Source organism: Malania oleifera, chromosome 10, assembly GCF_029873635.1.
Source record: "Malania oleifera isolate guangnan ecotype guangnan chromosome 10, ASM2987363v1, whole genome shotgun sequence".
Lineage (NCBI taxonomy): Eukaryota > Viridiplantae > Streptophyta > Magnoliopsida > Santalales > Ximeniaceae > Malania > Malania oleifera.
Window position 1 is genome coordinate 705,566 of NC_080426.1, and position 24,495 is coordinate 730,060.

General features: G+C 36.2%; 1 protein-coding gene across 1 annotated transcript; it reads left to right on the plus strand.

Moving 5' to 3' along the window:
* Window positions 1-14,857: 14,857 nt before the first annotated feature.
* Window positions 14,858-19,617, plus strand: LOC131165505 (U-box domain-containing protein 62-like). The gene is made up of 8 exons (XM_058123381.1): window positions 14,858-15,562; window positions 15,751-16,063; window positions 16,218-16,299; window positions 17,465-17,522; window positions 18,242-18,330; window positions 18,836-18,928; window positions 19,012-19,082; window positions 19,298-19,617. Exons 1-8 carry the CDS (start codon window positions 15,106-15,108, stop codon window positions 19,416-19,418), a joined length of 1,284 nt encoding a protein of 427 aa, XP_057979364.1. The 5' UTR covers window positions 14,858-15,105; the 3' UTR covers window positions 19,419-19,617.
* Window positions 19,618-24,495: the final 4,878 nt, after the last annotated feature.

Consider the following 24,495-nt stretch of genomic DNA (forward strand, 5'->3'; position numbering starts at 1 on the left):
CAACGGTCCAACCCTACCTCTATATGCAGCGTGGGCAGGTTTTATTATTATTATTATTATCTTAATTTTTTATGGGTACAGCGGTGAAGGTTCTAAGATACATTTTTAGCAAAGTCAAAAAGCGACCGAAGAGCTTTAGACTGAAGATTATTTCCCCCAGCTTCAAATTAAAGCTATTGTTTAAATAAAATAAAGGGTGGAGAGAGTGAATGCCTAGCGAAGATAGGATAAAATCATACCGAGAAAATAGAGTAGTGGTTCTTGCCTAGAATATATATTAAAAATAGAAAATAGAATAGTGGTTGACAACATGATGCTGTCGGATAAGCCGCATAGAATTCTTTTCTCTTTATTATATTTAGGCATCCACCAAATTAACCCGAAAACAAAAATCATTATTTTACTTGTTTATTTTGGCACCCATGTCATGTCCTTGAGGTTTTAACTAATGAAGTTTTGTTAAAATGCATTTTTTGTTGGTTTCTCGTTAAACTTAATATGCCCTTTACTCCCATCTATTAATTCACTAGGCTCCACTAGCTGCTATGCATAACGCATCCAACGCTACAGTTCTGCCCTTCTGTTTTCCCCCAACTTTCACTCTGTCAAGGGAGTCTCTATTATTATTATTATTTTTTTTTGTTATTATTTTTTTCAAATATATATATATATGAAAATTATTCACAAAGGAAGTGACTTGTATAACTGGATTGGCCAAAATTTTAATGACTTAAAATTTCAAAGTCAAGTTGATATTTATTTTTATAAGCATATTGAGTTTGTAAAATGATTTTTTTAAAGTGGTATTAAAGGCAATAGCTTGAGGTCAGTAACAATAAAAATTAAAATTTAGAAACTAACTTAGGCGAGGATAGAGGCCGCCTACTTAAGACACTTAATTTTGAAGAATTAAACTTGCTTTCTAAGGTTAACCTTGCTTTTCAAGGGTGATAAATTTTCAGTCTGAAATATAATGATTGTCATTTGAAGCCAATTTGTAGTCACTTAATCCTTCCCAATTATGACTGAGTTGGTGTCTACAATTCCCCTTCTTCCTCTGACTTTGAGCTGCGACACCTCTCTGCATGCCACTCTCGATAACAACAGCTCTATCCACCATCTCTGCAAACGTCTGAGCCCGAAAACCGATAACTTGCTCGAATAAATTCTGCCTCAGGCATTCCTTAAATTTTCCTGCTTTCTTCTCCTCACCTGGTGCCAAGTGTGGGGCGAAACGGGACAACTCAATAAATCGTGCAGCATACTGTGGTACTGTCATCTGCCCCTGAGTTAAATGCAGGAATTCTGCTGCCTTTGCGCTTCGAATAATAGTAGGGAAATATCGTTAGAAAAATAGTTCCTTGAACCGACTCCATGTCACTGGCACTGGATCAAACATCTACTCCTCAATCAATCGCACTGATCTCCACTAGCATTTTCCCTTTCCTGTTAATTTAAACGACGCAAATGACACCTTCTGCTCGTATGTACATGCCAGCACTGCTCGTATGTACATGCCAGCACTGCTAAAATCTCCTAAACATCATGAACCCAGTTTTCAGCTATAATCGGGTCAGCTCCTCTAGCAAAAGAGGGAGGCTTCATTGGCATAAACTGCTCGATCGCTCTCCCCCGCTCCTAGTCATCTCAGCCATCACTTGCTGGGTGACGTTGCGTAATACTGCATTTGTATCTCCACCTCCCATACTGGAGGGTCTTGGTCTATCACTTCCAGCATTCGTACCATTGTTACCTGGATCCATCCTGAAAATACAAAGAACACTATTTCAGAATCCTATCTCTCGTACAAATCTAATTTATTACATTCAACTAAAACTTCAGATTCTCTATTAACAATCCCCACTGTTCTTGACCCAAAATCCAATTCTGCAACCTAAACACATGACTCGTCGATAGTTTACTATGATTTTCCTAGAATCGTCACACCAGGAAAAATACAGAAATCATCACAAAAATCTTGTATCCAGACCACAGAACAAAATCTCAAATCCTTATCCTATATTTTGGTATTGTTTCCGCTGCATTCTAAGATCTATAGAACCTAACAACTTAGACTCTGATACCAAACTATAACGACTTGCTACTTACATAATTTTTATATAATAATAATAATAATAATAATAATAATAATAATAATAATAATAATAATAATAATAATAATAATAATAATATAAAGCCAATTTGCCTGTAATACTTCTGAAAACATCTTAGGCCCAAAAGAGCACTAAGGAAACTTTGTACTCCATATATTCCTAAGCAGCGTGGTACGAGAAATTGTAAACATCTATATACAATACCAAAAAACTATGATTCCCAAAATACATATATATCACAAAATACCCAATGACGTATCAAAACCTGGGATCTACCCCAAACCACTGCCACCAAAGAAACATCTACCCTTCCAATAAGGGTAGCGTAAGCAGTCCTCTACCAGCGAGCCTGATCCGCTTGCCTAACTGGATCTCCTGAAAAATAGTAAGCCACTGGGATGAGACAACGCTCAGTAAGAGGAAATATGCTATTACTAGTGTGTGACGGCTGAGTTACACATTTAATATACATATATAATACTGATACTGTAAAACAAGTATGCTGGTATACTGTACAAAACACTCATAATATAATTTAAAATACAATTGTGCATCTGAACTTTCTACTCATACATACTTCTAATATTATAATATAACTGCTATTATATGGTATATCTGTATGTAATAAGAACTTTTGTGATAATATCCTGGGATCTGTATACCATGATTTAACCCCTCATGACTGGGTTGTGCGGCCCGTAGGCGTGACTTACTCTGGTTGGCTTACCAGGCAAGTCAATCTATATCTCTGTCAACCGACAATCTAGCCCACTGTAGTCTCTCCGGGCAATCTCCAAGTCTATCTCGTCTAACCAGCCACCTCAACCCAACTTGCTAGGGAGACTGCAATCTTTCCGGGCGCGGTTAGACAGAATCCACATACTATCTAAGATATGTGGTTGCACTCTATCTGAAATAGCAACGATACCGTGCTCTGCTATCTGAATTTGTCTGAAATTTCCTTAGGGATCTGATACTATGTAATACTAATATATATATATATATTTATATATATTTATCTTGCTATTTTAACATGATTTCAAAATAATCATAACACTATAAATTTGAACTGAAATATTTGACTAAAATATCTATAATATTTGTTTGAAATATCTGTAATTTCTGTCTAAAATATTTGTAATATCTTTCTGATATATTTGTAACTTCTGTCCGAGTGTTATGGTTTTAGAAATCATGTCATTCTGAAAAATACTACAACTCATTCTTTCTGCTAATATACTATATAACTGGATATCTATAAAGTTGTTTAATCATCATATTATATTTTAATAAACTCATGCCACACATTTGAGTAATCAAAATCTCATGCTCAATTTTTGTAATTCAATTGTAATACTAATATCAATAATATTCTGGAAAAATTGATAAATAAACTGATATATATATACATAAACATAACCTTCTGACATACATTCTAAAATCCCTAGCATAGTATATTTCCCTTACTTGATTATTCGAAAGCCCCTAGTATGATTGGTCCTACACCTGTAGGGTTTCTCGTTAACATCCTGAAAACAATATCCCCCAAAACAAAAATCCAGTATTTCTCTATGTACTACATTTCTTATAACTATGGCAAAACCAAATATTGGATAAAAGGTCTTACCTTGAATTTGGATTGAAATCCAAGGCAGCCTCACCAACGATCCACTCTAGCAGACTTGAAGAGAACTTCTCCAGGCGTGTCGTGGTGGTCTCGGATCGTCGAACTGGCAAGAATCTGGCCCGAAAACTCAGAGAGAAGGTGGGAGAGACGAACAAGAGAGAGAATAGGGATTTTGTGCATGAATTTCCGGTTGAAAAATGAGGTTTAGGCTATTTATACACTGACATTCGTCGACGAGCCACGTCACTTTGTCGACGAGGTCAAGAAGGGAATTCGTCGACGAATGTTTATCCTCGTCAACGAAATTTAGAACTGAGATATATCCTTTTGGTATCTTCTTGTCGACAAGACACATCCCCGTTGATGAGCCCCTCATGTGTGCTCGTCGAAGAACCCCCTGAGTTCTTCGATGAGACCCTGTTTAATTTTTCAATTTTCAATTCCTTTTCTCTCCTTATCCTATTATTAAATTATGAAAATTATTCGGGTCTCTACACTGTACCATAACCTCAAGAACTCTCACTTGTAATGAGCCGAACTATTTTTTGCAGGAATTGTATATATGTAATAACCCAAGGAATATAATTAGGGCCTCGTTGACGAACACAGGGGATTCGTCGACGAGGGTGCAAAGGATATCGTCGACGAGGAAATACCAAGAGACTATTTATCTAGGTTTTGAATTTCGTCGACGAGGAGAAGGCATTCGTTGACGAACCTCCTTCTTGACCTCGCCGATGAGGTGACGTGGCTCGTCAACGAAAACCAGAGTATAAATAGTCATAATCTTGGATTTTTAGCGAAATTCTCAACAAAATCTTCCTTTTCTCTCTCCTCTACGATTTCTCTCTTTTCTCTCTTTGATTTTGGCCCTGTTTCTCGCCGGATCGACAATCTGAGGCCACCACAACGCTCATGGGAAAGTTCTCTCCAAATCTGCCAAAGCGAATCATTGGTGGGATTGAGTTAAAATTCATCCCAAATTTAGCGTAAGGTCTTTTATGCAATATTTGGCTTTTCAGTAGTTGTAGAAAATGTAGTAGTCAAAAAAATAGTAATATTTTGTTCTAATAAATGTTATTTTCAGGGTGTTGAGTGAGGAATCCTGCGGGTGTAGGACCAATCACAGTAGGGGGACTTTAGCAGGAATCAGGTAAGGGAAATATGCTTTGCTAGGTAATTCTATTATGATTCAGTACAAATCATATGTTTTTTAGAAAATTATTATTCAGACTATATATATACAGTTTTCAAAGACTGATAATATTGATATTTAGTTGTGTGGCATGAGTTTAATATTAGATCAACACAGGATTTATATAATTCTCAGAATATCATGATTTACAGTATACGTACAGAAACTTGTATTTTACCGTATTTTCAGAATACTATGATATACAAACCTAAAAAACATAACACTTAGTTATTACAGTTAATTAGATATTTCAGTTATTCAGTTATGCAGATATCTCAGATATTCAGTTATTACAGTTTATTCAGATCAGTTTATATAATGTTATGGTTATTTCAATTGTTACAAATCATGGTAAAAACAGTATTTTAGAAATATCAGTTATATATATATGATTATGACTGTACTATTAGTTACCACCCAAGAAAAACAAATGTGGAAGCAGATGTGCGAAGTAGGAAATCAGTTGAATCAGCATTAGCAGCCATGGAGATTTAACACCCGATTTTGATGGATTTGGAGAGACTCAGCATAGAGTTGGCAGAAGATAGTCCACAAGCTTTTGTTGCCAGCCTAGTTATACAGCCTACCCTATATGAGAAAATTAAAGCAACTCAGGGTGATGATGCAGCGTTGGCAGAGGTTATGGCTAGAGTGCGGGATGGTCAAGGAGAGGAGTTCAACATATCAGATGACGGAGCCTTGCGTTTCCGTACTAGACTATGTGTTCCTACAGATACCGAGATCATGAGAACTATATTGGAGGAGGCTCACAGATAACTATATACAGTCCATCATGATAGTACTAAAATGTACAGGGATCTGCGAGAGTACTTTTGGTGGAGTGGGATGAAAAGAGAAATTGCCGAATTTGTACAGTAGTGCTTGACGTGCTAGCAGGTTAAGGTTGAGCACCAGAGACTAGTAGGACAATTGTAGCCGTTGTTTATTCCATAATGGAAGTGGGACCACGTGTCTATGGATGTTGTTACGGGGTTACCACCAGTAAGGCAGGGATTGAATGCAATTTGGGTAGTTGTTGATCGTTTGACGAAGATTGCCTATTTTATCCCTATTAAAGTTGGCTATTCCATGGACAGACTGACAGAGATATATGTTCAGGACATAGTTCGCATCCATGTTGTACCAGTATCCATAGTTTCAGATCGGGATCCTCGGTTTACTTAAACGATTCTAGAAAAGCTTTTAGGAGGCTATGGGTACACAGTTAGCATTTAGTACAACTTTCCATCCCTAGTCAGATGGTCAGATTGAGAGGACAATTCAGACCTTAGAAGATATGTTTCGTGTATGCGTGCTAGATTTTGGGGGTAGTTGGACTCAGTTCTTACCACTAGTTGAATTTGCTTATAATAACAGCTGCCGGTATAGTATTGACATGGCTCCATACGAGGCACTGTACGACAGGAGATGTCGTTCTCTTCTCTTCTGGGATGAGGTAGGCAAAAGGTGAGTTTTGGGTCCAGAGATTGTTCAGCGGACTTGTGACAAGGTCCGACTAATTAAAGAAAGAATCAATACTGCACAGAATCAGTAGAAAAGTTATGCAGACACTCGTCGTCGAGAGTTAGAGTTTGAAGTGGGAGATCGAGTATTCTTGAAAGTAACTTCTATGAGAGTGATTATGAGATTTGAGAAGAAGAGTAAGTTGAGCCCTAGGTATATTGGCCCTTTTGAGATATTAGAGAGAATAAGGCTAGTTGCCTATAGGTTAGCTTTGCCGCCAACGTTATCCAGAATACACGACGTATTTCATATTGCTATGTTAAGGAAATACGTCCTAAACCCATCCTACATTATTAGCTATGCAGAGATAGAACTCAAGGATTCATTAGCTTATGAATAAGTACCAGTACAAATATTAGACAGAAAGACACAAGAATTACGGACAAAAGAAATTCAATTAGTTAAAGCTTTGTGGAAGAATCACGCTATAGAAGAAGCTTCTTGGGAGCTCAAGGAGCAGATAAGACAGAGCCCCCTGTGTTCGTCGACGAAATTCAGGCTGCCTCAGAACCTCTCTCGGTATTTTCTTGTCGACGAGCCCCCTGTGTTCGTCGACGATTTCTCTTAAGCCTTCGTCGACGAATCCCCTGTATTCGTCAATGAAGTCTAGCTGAATCCTTTTTTAAGCCCTTCCAAGAATTCAATGTTGTCGATGAAGTCGACTGCTTCCTTCTGTTTCCGGTCTCCATTTTCCTTTATTTATCTTTTAAATATATTTTAAATTCGGGTCGTTACACTTCAACTGTTTTATCCAACATCTTTTAACTGTTTTACCCAGCATTTTTCAACTGTTTTACCTAACATCTTTTACCTGTTTTATCCAACATTTTTCAACTGTTTTACCCAACATTTTTCAACTGTTTTACCCAGTATCTTTCAGCTGTTTACATGGTTGTATTAACACACACAAGCAGCATAGTTCATATCATATTTCATTCTCAATGCATTACTTACTTAACAAGCATCTTATACATTTAACATATATTTGCACAGAACTTACATTTACTCATGCCACACAATTTAACAATAAAATTCATACATTGCCTGTAAAATAAGTCAACCAACATTTAACGTTTATACACTGAAAATACCTTTCATTTTTTACATAATTGTCTTGAAAATATTTTCCACTTTTATTAATTCATTTTCGTATATACGTATCTAATAAACAACCCTAAACTCGGAAAAATATAATTTAAATGGTTGGCATTTTAAATCCATACCGAAACATATACATGTATATATAACACAATTTATTTTTCATTAAATTCATAAAAATTCTGGTTTAATATATATTTTTCGCCTTACCTGATTTCTTGAACTACGCCAACAGGGACATCGAAAAATATCTGCGGCGCTCACCTGGACCCTGAATCAAAAATCCTAATTCCATTAAAATAATCCTAAATAAATATTATTTTAATATTTTCTAGACTCATAAATTTTAAATAAATAATTATACCCTTAAATATAGTCAATTTACCAAAATTTTCAAATCCCACTCTTGCTCTGGAGTGGGGCCTAGAAAATTCCAATTGAAAATTTACTCATGTCAAAATAATGACGATCACGACTAGGATCCCGTGGTGGTGCCTGATCGTCGATTTAACAGCAGATTTAACAAGAAATTGAGAAATTAAGGGAAATTTATCTTACCCCAGGAATAGTGCCTATGCTACCGCTCCCACGACAAATCCGTTCCTGTAAAAATGTCGGTGGCGGAGTTAAGAATCCAACGACACCTTTTGCTTCTTGATCGATGCTCATCAGGCCGATGAAATTGAGGAGAGAGATAGAAGCGGAGACGGAGACGACGAAGAGACAGAGAGAGAAGGAGAGGCGTCTGTGTTTCAGGAAGCTTGAAGATGCTTTCATTTCTTTTTTTTTTTACTTACTTTTAACTTATTTTATATATATATATATATATATATATATAAATATATATAATCACCATTTTACTTAACTTAATTAATTCAAGTTAATAATGTTTAATTAATTAATTACTATTTAATAATTTAAATTTAATTTAATTCTTTTTTTAACTATTCCCTTTATTTGTTTATTTAATACATTAATTTAATAATGTTTAACTAATTAATTGATTAATAATTTTAATTAATTAATTTTTTTTAATTTTTTTTTTCGGATTATTACAATACCTACCTATCTTGCATGATGCAAATTATTACAAGTCATAGGAGTGTATAGTCCATAATAAAATTACATCATAAAATGAAGAAACTAAATAATAATTTCAAATACAACACATATTTCTTCACTCTTCTGCTTGATCACCGCACGCCATCATCATATGTTTTTTAGTTCGAATATGCATGCATAGTGAACTTGCATGCAAACCTTAGTTCAACCATTAGTTTTAAGAGTATTTGTCATGATCAAAACTGGGTATGACCAATCAGGTCAACAAACCTATTAACCTATTCAAACTTTCTCAAATACTTTACCATCTAGCTTTGCAGAAGGTGACTTATTAATAATATAACAAGTTGTTAACTGCATCTGCCTAGAAATTCTTAGGCAATTTTGCATGTAGTCTCATACTCCTAGATTTTTCAATTAGGGTCCTCTTCATCCTTTCAGTCACCCCATTTTATTGTGAAATCCAACGAATTGTAAAATGTCTAAAAATTCCCTTATACCTACAAAAGTTAAAAAACTCATCAAACTTATACTCTAACCCATTATTTGAATTGAGACACTTCACAGATTTTCCTATTTGTTTCTCAACCTCTGCTTTCCACTGCTTGAATTTAGAGAATACCTCTGACTTTTCATTCATGAAGCAAACCCAAAGCTTCCTAGAGTAATCATCAACGAAGTTAACAAAATACTGAGCTTTGTTCCTAGCTGGTATCCTCGTAGGTCCTCAAACATTATTGTGAACGTAATCTAGAATACCTTTACTCTTTTGAGAAGACAAATTGAATTTTACTTTGCATTGTTTACCCAAAACATAATACCTACAAAAATCGACTCTGCACTATTTCAACCCTTTCAACATTTTTCTCTTATGGAGTTTCATCATATCCCCCTCACTCGTATGTCTGAGGTGCATATGCTAGAGCTTAGTGTCAATTGTGTGGGTATTTGATGAAGCAATTGCTACACTACCCACAATTGTACTACCTATTAGCCGATACAGATTGTTATCAACTCATTTACTCTTCATAACAACCATAAAACCCTTTGACACCTTTAGGATTTCACTTCCAAGAGCTGTCAAAAAGGCCATACAGAGTCTTCTCTAAGTAACCTACAGAAAGCATGTTCTTTTTCCATTTTAAAACATGTTTAACATTTTTTAATATTCTAACAATGTCATTGAACATTCTAACTTTTGTAGTACCAATTCCAATTACACGATGAAGATGCTCATCCCCAAGAACTACCAACCCACCGTCACATTCCTTCTAAGTATCAAACCACTCCCTATATGGATAATAATGAAAGAAGCAACTAGAATCCATAGTCCAATTATCCTAAAAATAATTTTTACCTAAAGCAACCAACAATAGCTCGTCATCGTCTGAAGTAGCTGCACAACATTTGAAGAGCTTGAAAATCGATCTTTCTCGTCTTCCTTTTTCTTCCAAAAAGGAAAATCTCACTTGTAGTGCCGCTTCTATATGCACTTGAAGCATTCAACATTCTTGACTCTTGATTTAGACTTTGATATGCCCCTTTTCTTGTACTTCTCCTTGGACTTCCCTCTCCTATGCTCTGCCTTGGCAACCGAGTCCTTTGGTTCATTGTCTTTTTTGTTAAGTCTTCTTCTAGCCTTGTTTGACCTGAGAATGCCAGAATCCTCTTCATAAGTTAGAGTATATTTCTCGTAGAGTAGTATCATAACCAATTGTTCAAATAAAGAAGGAAAAGAAGATAACAACAACAACATTTTATCTTCATCTTCAATCTTCACATCCCCTTTGAAAAATTCGCTAATAATATAATTGAATTTATTCATATGCTAATTTTGATCTCCACCCTTGGGCATATGAAGGAATAACAATGAATTTTTCAATAGAAATTTATTAGTATTGTTCTTTGATATATATAGACTCTTAAGTTTTGAACACAAAGCCTTGATAGTTCTGTAGTGATAAAAAAAAAAGAAATTAATTAATTAATTAATTAAATTATTATTATTAACTATATAATATAATATTATATATATATATATATATAAAGTTAACTTTTGGCAAAGAGAAGTTGTAGAGATTCTCTCTCTCATCACCTCTCTTTCTCTCTCCTCGCCTTCCTTTTCTCTCTCTCCTAATTTTCTCTACGAGTTTTTGGCCGATTGAAGAATGGAAAATATCACGGGGTTCCATTTTCAGCCACCAACATTTTAATCGGAGTGGATTCGTGATTAGGGCGTCATAGGCATCACTCCTGGGATAAGGTAAATCCATTCTCTCTCTTCAATTTCTCCCCAATATTTAGCCAAATTAACGATTAGACACCACCACAGGGTCCCAACTTCGATCTTTAGTAAGTTAATTGCAGCAGATTTTAGATTTGTACTTCCTAGGCACGACTCCAAGGCTTAGGTAAGGGGAATAAATTATGTCAGAAATTTTTATAATATAACTGATTAAATTGTAATTTGAGATTATAGGAATTATATACACGTTTTTCTAAATATTTTGGCATATGGAAATTGGATTTTGGATTATTATTATTATTATTGTTATTATGAATTGATTAAGTTGGTGTTTGTGAGCGTAGGGATTTTATAATAATAATTATTTTAAAGTTGAACCAATTGAATTAAAGTATTTGATTTCTGAATGATTATAACGGATTTTCTGAATAAATTAAACGGATGAAATTAATGGTTTTGGATTATTAAAGTATGATTTATTATTCACAGGTAGTTTAGTAAAGTATGGTTAAATACATAAACCGTGTGACATGAGATTATCATTTTTATAATAAATTAGTTGTGATTGTTGTGGGGTGTGTATCTGATATTTATGGTGTTGTGCTGTTATTCATGTAAATTGCAATATAACGTTGACAAGAGTAAGGAGTTCGTTATATTGTACCTGTTATAAATCACAATATAACGTTGGCAAGATTTGAGGAGGTCGTTATATTGTCATTTATATAGATAGGGTAAGACGTTGGCAAGTATGAGGAGGTCGTCTTACTGTTTTACTATGAATAGGGTCTTGTATGTTGTATCTATGTGGCATGATGAAGTGGTGATGCTCAGTACAGAAATTCTATGTGAAGTTTATACTGATGCTGAAGGCCTGTGTGACGTGATGGAGTGGTGAAGCTCAGTATAGAAACTCTGTGTGAAGTCTATACTAATGCTGAAGGCCTGTGGGGTGTGATGAAGTGGTGAAGCTCAGTATAGAAACTCTGTGTGAAGTCTATACTGACGCTGAAGGCTTGTGTAAGAAAGTATTGGGAAGTAAAGTAAATGTGCATTTTCATTTATGGGTGTGAGTGCATGAATGTGGGTTGAATGCATGGTAATTGTGGATGTGCCGTGGTATATGTGCATGCAGATTTTATAATATGATTGATGTTGAATGTGTGAGAGTTATAGTTGGTAAATGAAAGTTAATTAAAGCAAAGTATTAAATGTAAATTATTTTGAAGTATTTCATGTGATTAGGCCGAGGTAAACTCTTCGCTTAAGGGCTTGCTGAGTAAGGCTAGTGCCCTGATAGGTATCAGCTGTAGCCATACCCAAACTAAATGGGCAAGGTTACATAAGGTATCAGAGCAAAGAAGCGTTACATGTATGGGCGTGTAATCTCGCTAATCCTCAGGAACTCTCGCTTATAAAAAATGTTGCATGTGTGAATATAGTCTATAAGAGTCTTAACAGCTGTTGTCGTTTGACAAATGATTATATTTTGTATACACTAAAACTCATGTTACCACACACTGATAATGATTTATTCCATTCTTACTGAGAGGTGTCTCACTCTATCCATATCTAACATTTTTCAGATACTTTGTGAAGTATGACAGTAAGTAGAGTGCGCAGTGGAAGCGTAGGTTGGATAGAAGGTCCTTGGTTAGAATTGTTAGTATTTTATTTATGTTTTTTATGACCTCAGGACCTTATTGTTATATAGGGTTTTTTATTGTAATAAAGGTTAATTTTTAGTACTCTGGTAATTGTTATGGAGATGTTCCGCTGTTATTTATGTGGTATCAGATTTAATTTAGAATAACACCCCGGGCCCCACTTAGCGGGTTCTTGGGCGTTACAAGTTTTCTCCTCCATCACATTGAATACATCATAATCTGCGAAAATCATTTTTATCCATCTTCTTCGATTTCTCTTTTGTTAAAGCTTATAAATTTTTTATTGAACCAACATATTGATTACCTGCATCTGCAATTGACTAAAGTTCCCTTTAGCACCAAACTTTTCAAATTTGGTCTTCACCCCGTTCATCACTATTGTGATGCAATTGCAAATCCTAAAAAAACCTGGCATAAACTTGGTGCTCTGATACCAATTGTTGTGAAATTACACCTTAAGATTATGTGCGTATATTGATAGAGCCCCTATGCAATTTTCACTATCAAATGAAAAAAATGCCTTAGGGTTTCAACCCTCGGCTATAAAGTGTGTATATAACCCCATATTAAAATCCAAAACCATTCTCATGTGATATACATTTACATTGCACCTAACTCAAACATACCATACCATACTCTAGAGGGCGAAACCTTTCACACCCATCAATGCGCCCCCACTTAATTAGTTTAAGCAAACAAAAAGGTCTTATGCGAGCCCTTGTGAGCTCCCGAGTCCTCCAATTTGTAAAAGTCTTCAAGTGTATACTCTCTGACTATGAGTAACAATTCAACATAAACAATAAAATTAATTCAAAAAATATTTTTTAGAAAAAAAAGTTGGTTTTGTATAACACATTGTGCATATTTCATGAATGTAGTTATCTTTATTCGTAAATTTTAAATTATTATCCTTGCACATCTAAGAGATCCTGAACAAAATAAATAAATTAATAGAAATGTAAGGTGAAATTCCCTCCTCCCAAATAGCACAAACAAGGTCATATTTGATTAAGAATTAGAAAGCTTATAATCAAGTTATTGTTTTCAAAAATTTGAAAAAGAGTAAGTTATATTATGGCTATTTTATAATAAAAGGCGCATCATATTATCCAAATTATATAAGGCCATATATTTATACAAATTTATATATTTTAAATTTGCATCCAACATACTTTAAAAAAAAATCCACCCATGAATTGGATATTAACAAAAAAATTGTAATTCAAGTTCTAATTCTTAAAAAATTACATAACAATAATGCCAATATAAATTCTAAATTATTAAAAACTAAATTTTATTCAAAAGATAAAAGATATAAGCTTCTCTTAAAGTTGGGTAGAAGGATATGAACCTCCCCTAAAATTTTAAAAATTTTAAAGACTTTCTCTGAGGTTTACTTAAAAAAACACAAAACTTTTCTTATATTTGACAAAAGATAAACTCGAGGAGTATGAATGTTTTAATAAATATATTTCAAGGAAGATTTATGAGATTTTAAAAATATTAAAAAGGTTTGTAGGATTTTTAAAACCTTATGCGAGATCAGTGTTTTTTATCCTAATTTAAATTACAGATAAAAGACACTTACATCCTCGCCTGACAAAGAAATATGTACCTCCTTGATATTTTAAAAATCCACAAACTTTTATTGGAATTAAAAAAAAATTACAAACCTCTCCTGAAAATTGTCAAAAAGACACAAAGAGTTTCTTATATTTAACGAAAAGATAAAATGTTTTGGAGATATATGTGTTCCAAAAATCAATTGACAGGGGAGGTTTATAAAATTTTTGAAAATGTGAAAAAATGTCTGGAAATTTTTTAAAATTTCACGCAAGAACTTCATTTTTCACTAAACTTAAAAAAGGGTCTTTTGTCATTAAATTATTAAATATTGTATAAATATATATATTTATAATAAATCAATTCAATTTAGTATATCGTTGTTATCGAATGGATGGAATCAAAATTAAATTATTAATTGAAAAATTACAAAATTCTGAATCAAAACAATTGAGAAAATAATTAAACAATGTTTTCATTGAATTTTACAATTTGATTTTATTTTAGTTTTTTAATAGTGAAAGATTGCGAAAGAAATAATGCATGCAGTGGCAGGCGAAAATTATTAGTGGTTGAGGGATGAAGTAAGTGAAAAAAAATAGCTCCTTTTGAATTACATCTAGAGATTCTAAATATAAGACAATATATATATATATATATATATATATATATTTAAAAAAAGGTAAAATCTATGTTAGAATTACAATTTGGAAAACAAGTTCATGAAAAGGGCATTTAGGCCCGTGATGCATGATTTGATATTTGAAGCAAAAACCGTATAAAAAACAAAAACACCAAATCAAAACCGACACTGTAAACTCCTTCAGATGTCACGATGACAACTCCACCACCAGTTGAGTGTCATTCCGGCTGTTCGAAGCCGAATCGCTCACTCTCTCTCTCTCCTGGATCAAGCTTCCATCGACTCATTCCCACCCTAAATTTATGATTTTCATTATTTATTTATTTGTAAATTTCAAGCCCAATTAGGTTAGGGTTTCTATGTGCGCATGGCCTCCTCGGAGGAGATAGGGTTACAGAGGCTGGACAATGGACTCAACTCTCACTCCCAGCTGGTCTTCCACGACGACACCCTTCCCCGCTTCAATTGTGCCGCCGCCACCTCCCCTCACCGCCGCGCCGGTGACCCCGGCCCCAAAACCCGCGAGCTCAGCGCCTTCATCGACGACAAGATCTTCCCACCCGTCGACCGCGACCGCTATTTCCCCTCCCAGGCGGAGTTCCGCCGTAGCATCTTCGCCGCCGTGCCTCACCGCCGGGACCATCCCTTGAGCGATGGATCGGACGACGAGGACGATGACGAGGACGACGAGGACGAGGACGAGGACGACGATGAGGGCGACGGCGAGGTCGAGGCATTGGTCGCGGTAGACGATCCCAGTCATAATAAGAGTCACAACACCAGCAGCACTGGCACAACAAAAGCCAAACTCCGCTCGTCTCTTGGTACGAACTCCTTATGTCGAAAGATTCGAACTTTTTCTTGTGGGGCGTATTTGATTTCTTCCTTTTTTTTTTATGATCGAATATTGAGTTAGCTAGTTGTCTTTTGGTGTCTATTTTACCTCCATCTTTTGATGTTTTGTTGAGGTTGAGGTGCTTGTTTGTTTGATATCATATCATTGTGATGGTAGGATCCAACAGGGAATTAATGGTGAAAGACAGCAGCTTTGTGCAAACTGCAAATAATGCTAGAGCGAGCCCAAGCGAAAATCATTCTCACCAGCAAGGGCGTGTTGTTCATCTCCAGAATGCGGTCACAATTGCAGTGACCGATGGGGACGTGTACTATTCACAGTTTTTACAAGGTCCAGAGGGATCAGGGTCTGCCTATGGGCAGAAGGAGTCGGGTGTGGAAAATGGATGTGGGTTTAGTGGCAGAAAGGAAGCTGCATTTTCAAGTGAATCAGGAGATTCTTTAAGGGCAATTCTCTCAGACCCCATAACGTGAGTGTTATAAATATATAAGTTCTAACATCTGTTTCTTACTGCATTGAGTGTTATTTGTCATTTCCTGGCTGATTGCTGTTGTTATTATATTGATCGCTGATTATTTTTTTGTTTAAATGAAGCACATTTTTGTTGCTTTCTCAATGTGCAGAGGAGCTCTCATGGATGATGCGGTGATATTGCCCTGTGGACATTCCTTTGGAAGTAGTGGAATGCAGCAAGTTATACGAATGGTGAGTTTTCAGCACATGTATTTCTGATGTGATAGATCATTGAGAGTGGCAGATCAGTGCTAGTTTTCAATAGACATGGTTCTCGTTCATCTTATTATTCATTTCCTTTCTTTATTTAGAAAGTCAAAAATATGAGTATGCTGCTTGGTAAGCTTCATGGGGTTGCTTTATTATGGTGATATTTGAACCCAGAAGGCACTGCAGGTTGACAGCAGTGCTCATAATTTCACCTCCATGCACACACAGAAGTGCATGCGTGATTATTCAGAGGGATGAAGAGAAACAATCCTATGTCGCTATGTATAAAGACTATATTTTGGCTGTGCAAGTGTTGCATAACCAAGTAGAAGCTAAAGTTCTTTCTTGTAAAACATATTCGTTTATTTCTCTGAGCCTTGTTACTTCCTGCTTCTTTTAAGGATTTTTTTTCCCTCTCTATTAATAGATGTTGTGTCTCAAGCTCAGATTCCTTACTTCCTTGCTATTTACTATACATTTGGTTGGTAGGAAGGAATGAAATCAAATTTTCTACTTGATTTTTTTCTTTCCCTTCATTATAACACCATTCTTCTTACAAATTCTAAATGTTAGTGTTCTCTACTTGGATTGAAACCGTATCTTTGATAATTAAGAGAAGCAATATATTTATTGGTTCCTTTGCATGCATGGGGATGTGATACTGATGTGTGTTGCTTAAAGATGATCTTTATGATATCTGATTTCTGTTGATATTAAATGAGGGTACATAGGAACTGTTTTAACGTTCTTAGCATGTGACAAACTAGTGGAGAAGCAAACCTGTATTATAAAAACCTGTAGTACAATAGCATAAAAACTTGCATGTTTTCTCAAGCTTGAAAAAAGGCCAAGCATGGCACTTTACTAGGTGTTCTGGACTTGGCGTTAATGTGTTTGTGAGAGTGATTGTGTGCAATTACATTTATTGCAACCACAAAGAAGTATGCAATGCTTTTGTACGGTATTTCTATGAATTAAATTCTGGCAAATCCCCTTTTCATTTGCCATTTGTTCCACTTCACTCATTGATTTGCATGGAATACCTAGTTTTGGGATGAAAATATTGTAGTCGTCTTTTGGGTTGGGGATTGGTTTTGGCCTACCCTTTTTATTTGGTCATTGAATAATACAAATGCTGCATATGCAGAAAACTTGCTTCACTTGCTCACAGTCTGTTTCAGAAGAGTCAGTGGCACCAAATCTCTGTAAGTAAATTGCTATTCTTTATGATAACATTTATAGTTCTCAGCTTACACGTACTAAAAATACAGTTTAACCCTAATAAACTAAGATTTAATGCCAAGTACTTGGATTGGTTATTTGATTCCTTTTTCACCATGCAGTCCCATCAAGAGAATGGAAACAGAATACATGGGTTATTTATAAAGGCAAACTAACTGTATTTCAAGTTTTCAACACTTCTAAATTCATGAAAGTTACGCATTGATTTGAACTAAAAGTTATTGCCTATTTGCTTTACAGTCCATTAAACTATTCAGGGTGGGTTTTACCTTATCTCACTGGTACTGCAGTGTGGACAGTTGCTTGAAACAAAGTTTATCTTTGTTTCACAAGTACCAAAGAAGACAGTCCAGTGCATGAGGCTCCTTTTAACAAGGGTTTAGGGAGGAATCAGATGTACACACCACCCTATCTTTTCTGTCTCCATAACTAATCAGCAGCGCTGTTATTTGTAAATACTGCTGGCAGCTTAAGTTCTGCTCTCTATACTCATAAGTATATTTCTCATAAAGCAAATATTATTTATTTTTGGTTGAGGGGAGTTCTATTACTAAAGCAATTAATGCATGTTGCTTTGCCTCAATTGTACCTTTGGGTGAATGAATTTATTGATAAAGTAAACAGAGTCTAGTGTAAATAGCATAATCATTTAAAATAATTGTTTTTTAATGTACTTGTACAGCTCTTAGAGCTGCTGTTCTGGCATTCCGGCGGGAAGAAGAGTCACAGTTTTATCGTGCATCGAAAAGAAGAAGAGAGAGATTTGAACAGGTCTATCTTCCACTGTTAAACTTTATTACTCCAATTCTAAAGAAATTAGAAAGCATGGATGTATGGAAGAAAATTTGGTAGCTATATTGCAGGGGCAAATGGTTGTGAGACTGTTCCATATTTTCGTATATTGTGTTTGGGAGCATGAAATTTCGATTTCTGTAGATTTGGATAAAACCTGGTATAAATTTATATTGAGTTTCTTCCAAATCAACACAAATCCAATCTAAGCTATAGTAGTGTTTGAATTTGTTCCTTGATAAGAAAGACATGGACAGGCAATTTGATTTAATGGGGTTGTACATTTTTGGCTTGTTCATCCTATTTTTATCCCTTTTTGATATTCTATGGCAGAATTTATTTATTTATTTTTTTCCCCTTCCAGATTATCATGTGAGCGGTTTCACTTTCACCATTTCAAAGCTTGTATTGTGGGCAACTGTTTCCACATATCAATTCCTTCACCTTCCACTTTACATTTTTGAAAATTCTTTTCCTTGTGCAGGACAAGAGTAACTACTGCGATTCATATATTGATCCTCCCAGAGGTAGAGGTGTTCAGTTTCCATTTTCCGTGACAGACCGAGTTATTATAAAGGTTTGTATTCACAGAGATACTAAGGTTTTGATTACTATGCTTTTTATTATGGAGCTTGAACTAAGATTAAAAAAATGGTTCAGGGGAATAAGCGGACTCCACAGCGCTTTGTTGGACGCGAGGCTGTTGTAACAACACAATGCCTGAATGGATGGTTAGTTACTAGTTTGTCTACCTTACAGAGCCAGTACTACTGCAGTCCAATTTATTTTCTACGAGTGGTACTTTATATGATTTAATTTCATCGTCCGTTTTGTATGCGATGCTTGGAATGCTGGATGTCTTGAAAGCCCCGATCTTTTAGCATCTGATGAAAATTTTTATTTTAATCTCTATCCACTGTAACAATAAAAAAAAACCTGTGGACAGGTACGTGGTTAAGACACTGGACAATGCAGAGAGCGTGAAGTTGCAGTATCGCTCACTCGCTAAGGTTTCTGATAATTCTTCGTCAAAGCCCCTGCCAAGCAAGGCACCAAACTGGCTCTAAACCCCGCACTGTCCTGTATGCACAACAGTGGAGCAGTGAGAGTGTTCGTGAGTGTTGCCAATTTGTTAAGTCTAACTTACACCGGTTTGACGGATTGAGAGCTTTTTCCTGTTTATATTCAGGCCTTGTAAATTATTAGAAGCTATACCACAATGATGTGATTCGAAAAGCGGTAGAGAATGAAGTTTTCAGTAACAAATATGGAATCATTTTAACTTACCAGGCGATATATATATATATATATATATATATATATATATATATATATATATATATATATATATAAAGGATTATTTACCATTTTTTTGCTTTTATAATAGTATCTGATGGGTTGCATGTGTTTGTGTGTGTATCTAACGTGCTGTAGTTCTTTGTAAATGAGACACTGCATTATTCACATCAGTAGACTCTCGCCTGGGGGGATTGGGTAGATTTGCTTAGACAATGTACTGCTTTGTCAAGAAGGAATATTCTGCACAAGGCTTGGAACGTCTTTTTGAACAGCCAACCCAAACCTGAGCTAATTCTTTCCGGAAGACTTGCAAGAATTCCTTCATATAAAATTTGGACCTCGTAAGTTGTAAGATATCATATAACACTTGGTTTAATAAAAGATATGATTTGATATTGTTTTTATATCATTTTAATAGGTTTAAAATTAACATTATATGTTGCAATTGGTGGACTGCAAAACTTAGGTTCTAAATATTTTATGGAGGGTCGGATGTAATATCTACTACTTCATTTAAGAAGGGTTTGCTTTCATATCTCAATTCCTGTAGGCTTGCAACCAAACTTAATATACTTCAATCTTTAATGTTATAACATTGGATGCAATCATGTAAGCTTGTTTGTGAGGGTGGTATGGATATTAGGGATTTTGAGAAAGTAAAAAAATTATGGATATTAGGGATTTTGAGAAAGTAAAAAAATTATTGCATATGAAGTTTGTGTGGAGATTGTTAATTAACTATGGATAATCTGTGGACCCAATTCTTTAAAATTAAGTATTTGAATAATAGACACCACTTGAGAGAAATAAAGTCAGATAAAGGAACCAAATTTTGGAGATTGATTGCTTGTGTGATACTTGAAATATTAGAGCATGCTTGTGTTCAAATTAAAGTAGGGTCGACCTCTTTCTGGTTTGATCGATGGTTAGCCTCCGGTCTCCTTTGTGCTAAGGTTTAGGAAATCAGAAACCATAAGCTACGAACACGAGATTGTTGGTGTGACAACCCGAATAAAATGGAATTTAGATAATAAAGAGAGGGAAAAATGGAAACAGGAATAGAAGGGAAGCTGCTAAGCTTCGTCGACGAAATTTGTGAATCACTCGTCGACGAAGATCGGGCTCGTCGACGAATTCTGCTGTCTATAAATACTAAAAATCTGATTTTTATTTCATTGCAAGCTTCCTCTCCACACACACACTCTCTCTCTCTCTCTCTCTCTCTCTCCTCTTCGGCCCTCTCACTCTTTCTCTTCGATTTTGGGCTAGTTTACGCCGGATCGAAGATTTGAGGCTACCACAACGCTCCTGGCGGAGTTCTCAACGAGTTTGTTAGAGCGGATCGTTGGGAAAACGGAGTTGGAAATCATCCCTAAGTTAAGGTAAGACTTTTTAAGCCCAATTAGACTTTATGGTAGTTATAAAAATTGATGTACGCATGAAAATCCTGATGTTTAATACAGGGAGTTTTGAGTTTCAGGGTATTGATCAGGAAATCATACGGGGGTTAGCCTAAGATATTTTGGAGGCTTTCTTAGTAGTCAGGTAAGGGAATAAAGTAAAACAGTTATTTTCCATGCAAGTTCTTATTAATTATGAGCACATTTATTTTGAGGAAAACATATGCTATATTTGTTTATCATATATGAAATGTATGGTTGAAAAATACTGCTATGATGATTAAAATGTATATGTATGTATAAGATGCTAGAAATGATAATTTTAGAATATGAGGTATGACTTTAAACAACACATGTGTGGCATGGACATTATTTTATGTGAAGTGAATCATGAAATGAATGATTTTACGAGCAAAACATATTTTTAGGTATTTTGAAAAGACGAGTTATGCTATACTGAGTTTGACGAATATATGATAGATGATTTATTTTCAGAACGTAAATACTTGAAACGTATCTGGCGCGAGGCCATGTATTTATGTTATCGGCACGAGGCCATATTTATATTATCGGCACGCCGCCGTATTTACGATTTTGGCGCGAGGCCATGTATTTACGATTTTGGCACAAGGCCGTGATGGTGTTATGTATGTTCATATATTATATGTTATTACAACCAAAATGTTAGTTTAGTTCAGTTCAAGGCTCGGTACCGTAGCTATATTGTAGATCAGATATCTAAATCAGATTAGTGCTAACCATCCCACGAGGGGATGAGAGATGGATAGTCGATGTGGCTTTCAGTAAAGTGTGGATGTCCACCTGGCAGTCCGGACCAGGGTGTGGCAGACCCATCGTACTTACAACCATATTTGATTCGGTAGTGGTCGACCAGCCATTGTCGGGTCCCACCTTCGGGCTGCACAACCCGTCATGGGGGGTAATACATGACACCAGCTAGCTATTCATCCTGGGTTTATTTTCAGTATTACAATTATAATGAATGTTTTATGTACGTTATGAGTTATTAGAAAATGTGAAAATGTATGATTATTCAGTATGATATAATGAATGTTTTTTTGAATTATGAAACGTACTGTAAATGTATAATTGCATTAAATGTTCATGTTACCACACAACTATATTTAGTTTATTTTCCCTTACTGAGAAGTGTCTCACCCCCCAACATTAACACATTTTTCAGGAAACCCAGAGAAACTGACGGGTCAAGGCCACCGTTGAGTGAGTGGAGCTTCCCTACTAGAAGGGTAAGCGTTAAACTAGAACTAGGAGATTTTTGTTGTAAGGTCCTAGTGTCATTTTTGACTTTTGAAAGATTGTAAATAAATGTAATATTTTGGGAATGTAAATAACCCTGGTATTATGTTTATGATTGGATACTTGAGATTGTATGTTTACTGTTGCTAGGTTTTCCGCTGTGTTTGACAAGTGTCCCCGTTACCCACGGGTTTGGGTTGACTTTTGATTTATTATGTTATATTTTATTGAGGGTCGTGACATTTGGTATCAGAGCTTAGGATACTAGATTCTGTAGACTTTAGAGTGCAGCAGTAATAATACCAGAGTATATTATAAGTGAATTTGAGGTCTGGTTTTGTAGGCTAGATGCAGGACTTTCGTGGTGGTTTGTATGGTTTTCCTGGGGTGATGATTTTAGGAAAGTCATTGTAAACTATCGTCGGGTCAGATATTTAGGTTGCAGGATTAAGCCTTGGGTAAAGATCAGGAATGATGAGTTAATTAAGAGAAAAATATTATATGTGTTGAGTGATAAGTATATAGAAGGAGGTTTTGAGTTAAGTTACTTAGTTTCAGGATGGACCTTGGTGGCAATAGTGCCCACGCCAGTGGGAGTGAGGGTGCTGGACCCTCAGGCGCTGCGGGTAGTGATTTCGATGCCGTTTTACGCAGCGTAGCACAGCAAGTGATGGCAGAGATTGCCAGAAGTTCGAAGGAACAAGGTGGTCCGTTTGTAGGCCATAGTAGTACGATCGAGAAATTCCTAAAGATGAGTCCTCCAGCTTTCTCAGGGGGAACGGATCCTGTAGTCCCTAAAAATTGGGTGCAGGAGATCGAGAAGATATTTACAGTGCTGCAATGTTTAGAGGAGCAGAGAGTGTTGTTTGCCACTTATAGACTGACTGGGGAGGCCGAGAGATGGTGGTCAGCAGTGAGATTGTTAGAGCAACAGAGGACTGTTCCTGTGGAGATGACATGAGAGCGGTTTAAAGAGATATTCTTCAAAAGATATTTTTCAGCCTTTTCTTGGGAGACTAAAATTGCGGAGTTCCTGAATCTGAAGCAGGGACAGCTGTCAGTACAACAGTACGCGGCGAGGTTCATCGAGCTATCTCTCTTCGCCCCGTACATCATTCCAGATGAGGTAAAGAAGGTACGATAGTTTGAGAGAGGTTTAAGGAGGGAAATTTACAAGCAGGTATCAATATTGAAGTTGCAGGATTTTGCTGAGCTGGTGGACCGAGCCACTATAGCAGAGATTGGTGATCGGTTGGAAGCTGAGGAATAGAGGCAGAAGAAGAGGTCTACACCTTCTGGTTCCCAGTAGGGTGTCAGATGTGCTGTATGGAAGAGAGGTGGCTATTATAGGGACCGGAGACAGGAGATCGGGAATCGGGGTTTCCAGGGTGTGCAGCCATCTCCAGTTTGCCCATCTTGTGGGAAGAGACACCCAGGGGAGTGTCGTGCCGGGCAAAGTGTCTGCTACAGGTGCGGGGAGCTAGGACATATGATGAGGGAGTGTCCGACACAGACAGGTACTGCTCCTACTCCCAGACCTGCACGAGGAGGGTATCAGGCGCCACGAGGTAGCCAGTAGAGGAATACGACCCCAACCAAAGCTTTTGCTTTGACGTCGGGCGATGCTGAGGCGGTCGGCGACGTGGTGACAGGTACTGTTAGTATGTTTTTATTTAAAGTTATTGCACTTTTTGATTCTGGTGCCACACATTCGTTTGTCTCCTTGGAGTGTGTTAAATTGTGTGGGGCAGAAATGCAATCATTAGATGTCGAATTATTAGTGGCTACACCAATTGGGTCAACGGTGAGATGTAGTAGGGTACTCTGTGGTTGTCCAGTTGATGTCCAGGGGAAGATTTTATCTGCCGATTTGGTGGTATCAGATATGCACGGGTTTGACATTATTTTTGGCATGGATTGGCTAGTGGCTAATTCTGCTATTATAGACTGCCATGCTAGAGAAGTGATATTTAGACCTCCAGGGAAACCAGAATTTAGATTTACAGGGTCACGAGTGCAATCCTTACGTCAGATGGTCTCAACTGTTCAGGCGAGGAGACTGCTTCAGAACGACTGTCTGGGATTCGTGGCTTTTTTGAAGGAAACGTCAGAAAATGAATTGAAGCTTATGAATACGCCTGTGGTGAAAGAATTTACAAACGTGTTT